Source organism: Orycteropus afer, unplaced genomic scaffold, assembly GCF_000298275.1.
Source record: "Orycteropus afer afer isolate SDZICR_OR568_19922 unplaced genomic scaffold, OryAfe1.0 scaffold00765, whole genome shotgun sequence".
Classification (NCBI taxonomy): Eukaryota; Metazoa; Chordata; class Mammalia; order Tubulidentata; family Orycteropodidae; genus Orycteropus; species Orycteropus afer.
The window spans coordinates 62,000-67,271 of NW_006922352.1; the positions used below are offsets into that span (position 1 = coordinate 62,000).

Genomic DNA, 5,272 nt, shown 5'->3' on the forward strand with positions numbered 1-5,272 from the left:
TGGGCTTTGCTTCTGTGAAGACTGACAGCCTTGGAGACCCTGTGGTGCAGTTCCACTCTGTCCTCTAGGGGCGCTGTGGGTCAGAATGGACTCCAGGCAGTGGGTGTGGTTTGGGCTTTGCTTCTGTGAAGATTGACAGCCCTGGAGACCCTGTGGTGCAGTTCCACTCTGTCCTCTAGGGGCGCTGTGGGTCGGAATCCACTTGATGGCAGTGTGCTGGGCTTTGGGTTTTAATCTTTACAGAAGCAGGTTGCCAGGTCTTTGCTCCGCGGAGCTGTTAGGTGGGTTTGAACTGCCAATGTTATAGCTAGTTAGCAGCCAATGCTTAACCATTGTGCCAGCAGGGCTCCTTGATAAATAGATGGATAGATTGATACATAGATTCACAGACAGAAATCAGGAGGAAGAGAGATTAGTGCCAGACCCTTGGTACGGGGCATGGTGGGGGGCGTATGTTGCGGGTGAGGCCGTACCTTTGGGGCTGGACACGGCTCCCCAGCCTGAGATGAGGCACTGGGTGCCTGGGGAGGCACAGCTCTCACTGAGGTTGAGAGGTTTCACTGCAGGGCCCAGACGTGCCGACCTGGGCAGGCGGATCAGCATGATGTCATCGTTGTGGTCTTGGGCTTTGAGGTCTTTGTTGAACCCGGGGTGGGGGAAGAAGGCTGTGGCTCGGAATAGCTGCTCTGGGCCCTCCCACTGCCAGAGGTTATGCTCCCCGAGACGAACCCACAGGTACCTGTGGGGATAGGCCTTGGGGGTCAAGCTATGCATTGAGGGGTATCTCCCCTGCCCCAGTCCTCTTCCTCTACCAGGGTGCTGTATGACCCTCCACAAGGCACACACCTACTGTGGGCCCCTATCATCTATCTGTGACCCAGGGTGTGATTTTAAGCAAGACATATACCCTCTCCATTTTCCTGAGTGATTTTAAGTACGACACACACTCTTTCCGAGCGCCTATCATGTTTTTCTGACCCAGGGTACTGTGTGATTTTAAGCAAGACACACACCCTCTCTGTTTTCCTGTCCACTGGAGTGCTGTGTGATCCACCTCAAGCCTCACACCCTCTCTGGGCCCCTGCTCCCACTCTGTCTCTTTGTCTTTGTATCCCTTCCCCCAAAGCTTGAAGACCCTCTTAGCCCCATGGTAAGTGGTCCACCTTCCTCTCTGCCCCACCCAGGACTCTGGTGGTGACCTGGGTCCCCCGGAACTGTGTAGGTAATGGGGCCCCACCCACCATATAGCAACAGCCCCACCTCCTGCCCCCACAGGTCTAGTGGCTTCTGTGGGGAGTGGCTCTGTGTGTGTTTGTGTGTGTAGGGATAATGGGCTACGGAAAATTCCCAAACTGGAGGTCATCTTGGGTTAGCCTGCGACCTTGGGCTTCTGGCCGCCGTAACTCTCACCCCTCAATGCATTTGCCTGCAGTCTAACCTCAGGCCCTCCTGATGGAGTCCCAGCTCACTTGTTCTGCTCTGGTTCTCTGCCCTGGACAATTGGGGGACTCTTTGGGAACCCCGTGGCATTAAAGCTCCAGCTAAAGGCTTAGAATTCAGGATTTGGGGAGTGTGGGGTTTATTTTTATCTCTATCCCTCTCTTCTCTTGGCTCCATGTCTGAGAGGCCAGCCTTTCACATCTCTTCCCCCCAATCCCCCTCTGAATTTCTTCTACCTCCATAGCTCTGCTTCCATCCTGCCTTATCCAAACACTGTTCTCTCAGCCTGATGTGCAGGCCTGGACTAAAACAGGTGCCAGTGGGAAGCAATGCATGATGGGAAATTCCCACACAGATGTCCCAACATCTATGCTCCTGAGTTAAAATAGGTGCCAGTGAGAAGCAATGCATCATGGGAAATTCCCACACAGATGTCCCAACATCTATGCTCCTGAGCTAAAATAGGTGTCAGTGGGAAGCAATGCATGATGGGAAATTCCCACAGAGATGTCCCAACATCTGTGCTTCCTTTCTGGAGAGAAGAATATTGTAACAAGATGGACAGCCACTCTTGGGCGATGAGGTAGAGAAGATTCCTGCATCACATAGATTCTTGGATTCTAAGAGTTCAGAACGACTAGAGCCAAAGATTCTAGTGTTCTAAGATTCTATGAAGGAGCCTGATGGACAGTGGTTAAAGCACTCGGCTGCTTACTGGAGCATTGGTGGTTTGACTCCATTAGCTGCTCCGTGGGAGAAAGATGGGGCAGTCAGCTTCCATAACGATTAAACCCAAACCCAACCAAACTCACTGCCGTTGAGTCGATTCTGATTCATAGTGACCCCCTTTAGGTTCTGAGGCAGCAAATCTTTATGGAAAGCAGATTGCCCCGTCTTCCTTCTGCGGAGTGGCCGGTGGGTTTGAAGCACCAGCCTTCTGGTTAGCAGTCAGATGCCTTAAGCACTGCGCCACCAGAGCTCCATAAAGATTAACCAAAAAACCAAACTCACTGCTGTCAAATCGATTCTGACTCATTGCAACCCCTCCTTGGGTTTCCAAGGCAGTATCTCTATGGAAGTATTGTCCAATTGTCCAGTCTTCCTTCCGGGGAGTGGCTGGTGGGTTTGAACCTCCAGGCTTCTGGTGAGCAGTCAAATGCCTTAGGCACTGTGCCACCAGGGCTCCCCCATAAAGTCATAGCCCTGGAAATCCTATGGGGCTGCTCTACTTTGTTTTCTAGGGGCGCTGTGAGTCAGAAACAATTTGGTAGCACCAGATTTCAACGTTCTATAAAATCCCATGCTTCTAGGATAATGAGGCTAGAATTTCGTCCTTCTAGAATTCCATACATTATGGATTTACACATATGAAAGTTTGGGATTCAAGTAGTTTAAGACTCTTGAATCCTCTGAATTAACGCTTTTAGGGTTGAGAATCTGGAAGGATAATACTCTAGGACATTAGGTCCGCTAGATTCTCCACGTTTATGGATCTAAGGCGTTTGGGATTCTAAACTTTCAGAATTCTCCTGGTGGAAGATTCTAGGATTTCTTGGGTCTCAGTGCTGAAGAACACCACCAACCAAAGACCCAGGGCTTTTCCTGTATTCAGTGAATCCAGGACGCACCCAGTCCCAAACCCTGGACCCCCACCATCAGTGGAAATACCACTAGTCTCCACATATCACTAGTTCAAGTCGAAGTGTGCCCTAACTGATCCCCAATAGAAAACTCAGTACCCAAAACAAGAAAATGTTTCATTCATAATTATTTAAAAAACAATCACATGTCAATATTTTGAGTTAGGAAAAAAGAACTAGTGGGAACCACAGGGAACAAATGGAAAATTGCCGTCAGTGTCCTGAAAGAAAATGTGTCTGAACTGCTGTTTGGAAAATGGATTTGCTCTGTCACCTTTCACCCAAACCCCAATAAAAAGTTTTACAAAAAGAAAGAAAAGGGAGCATTTTGAGAGTGTGAGGTTAAATCTATTAGTAAAATTAATTCTCTTTCTTTTCACTTTTTAAAATGAATGAGAAAACCCAAGGTTACATATGCAGGCCTGGTTATACTTCCGCTGCTTTCAGATTCTGGGGTTCTAATACCCCCAAACACACACCTCTACTTCTAGAATTCTCTGAGGCCAAAGTTCTAGACTTTTCTTAACCAAACACTTTTGGATTTTCTAACACCAGATCCCTCTGGGTTACAGTCTAGGATTCTAAGAGCCTACATTTCCAGCCTTAGACTCTGAGCTTCAAACATTTCGGGACTAGAATTTCACAAGGCGATGCCACGGCTGAGTGCTTCACTGCAAACCCTGAGGATGGTGGTTCTAAATCCACCAGCGGCTCCATGGGGAGAAAGATGTGAGGATCTGCTTCTGTAAAGGTTTCCAGCCTGGGAAACCCTATGGGGGATCAAATCTAGTCGATGGCACAGGGTTTGCTCTTGGTTTTGAGGTTTGGGAGTCAAGCACCCGGAAGGATGGTGATTCGCTCAAAGGACAGGCCTGGCGCCTTGCGTCGCAAAGGGCGCAGTGCCAAGAACCCTAGGGTAGCAATTCTGTTCTGCACAATGGGGTCGCCAAGAAGCGGGCAGACAAGCCACCACCACCACGTGACTCCCGCCTCCCCCTAACAGTGGCTCCTGACCCCCCACCGCGTCCCCAGCGAGGCCGGCCAGGGTCACCACTCACGGCTTGCGGCAGTGGGCGGCTGTAAGCAGCCAGCGGTCGCTGATGAGGGACGCCCCGCAGAAGAGGTGGGTGAGGAAGAAGAGGCCCGCCTGCCAGGGCTGTGAATTGGGGTCGCACTCCGTTGCCCCGATGGCCCGGGTGTCCGCCCAGCCGTGCCCTGGGATGGAGGAGGGGAGCAGAGAGGTCAGTGAAAGGCAGGCGGGAACGGGGTGCTTAGAGGCAGGGAGGCAGAAACCTAGGAGAGGCGGGGGGCACGATGGACAGGCCAGCGGGGCCTCGGAGGGCCAGCTGGGGTGGATGGCGAGGGCCTGGGGGAAAGGAGGCAGGAGACTCACCTGCCAGGAGAGAGAGCAGAGAATAGACCAGTGCCAGCTTCATGACCTCCGGCCGCCTGGGTCCCACAGCCTGCGCTCCGCGCTGGGCCCTTCTTTGAGGTTTTAGCCATGCCTTCCCCTTCCTTCTCCCCGGGGCCGCCTCCGCGATTAATCAGAGTTGGGTAATGTCACCGAGGGAGGGGGAAGCCCTGGGGCCTGCACCGGCTGCCTCAGAAGGAGAGGTGGGGCAGGGACCCCCTGGGGCATGAGCTGGCAGCCAGCTGGCTGAGGGCTGGCCTGGGTTGAGGGAGGGGTACTGGAGCGCAGAGTCGCGGGGAGTCTCCCTGCAGGGTTCCCAGAGGGGCGAGCCCCCATTCCCCTGGCCTCAGGACACAGAAGCTGGATACGGGATAGTGTGTGGCCTGGAGAGGAGGGACATCCCTAAGGTGGGTCCTGGGGCTGGAATCAAGTTGGCCTGGATTAAGCCGTGAGCTGGGTACCGAGTCACGGGGAAGGCTAAGGGTGGCGGTGGCCCAGAAAGCAGGCCAGGGGTGGGGGTGAGGACCAGGACTCTGAGGGAAGAAGGCAGGCACCTCAGGAGGTGGGGTGGAGAAAGAGAGAGAAAGAGAAAGACACGAGGGAGTTGGAGACCCAGAAGGGACCCAGGGAGAGACAGACAGACAAGAACACGCAAGTGTGAGAGCCGCACACATGTAAACCGAAAAAGCAAGCTCCCACTGCCGTGGAGTCGGATCGACTCACAGCGACCCTTCCTTGGGTTTCCAAGGCGGTATCACTACGGAAGAAGATCGCTCATGTA

The 5,272-nt window shown here is 52.8% G+C and overlaps 1 protein-coding gene across 1 annotated transcript in view; it reads right to left on the bottom strand.

The window, feature by feature from the left end:
- Positions 1–4,516, bottom strand: part of LOC103211606 (kallikrein-9) — a 9,350-nt gene extending 4,834 nt beyond the window's left edge. The window contains exons 1-3 of the mRNA XM_007957585.1: positions 4,474–4,516; positions 4,139–4,295; positions 474–739 (exon numbers count right to left, since the gene is read on the bottom strand). Of these exons, the coding sequence (XP_007955776.1) occupies positions 474–739; positions 4,139–4,295; positions 4,474–4,516 (466 nt within the window). The remainder of the gene's footprint in view (positions 1–473; positions 740–4,138; positions 4,296–4,473) is intronic.
- Positions 4,517–5,272: the final 756 nt, after the last annotated feature.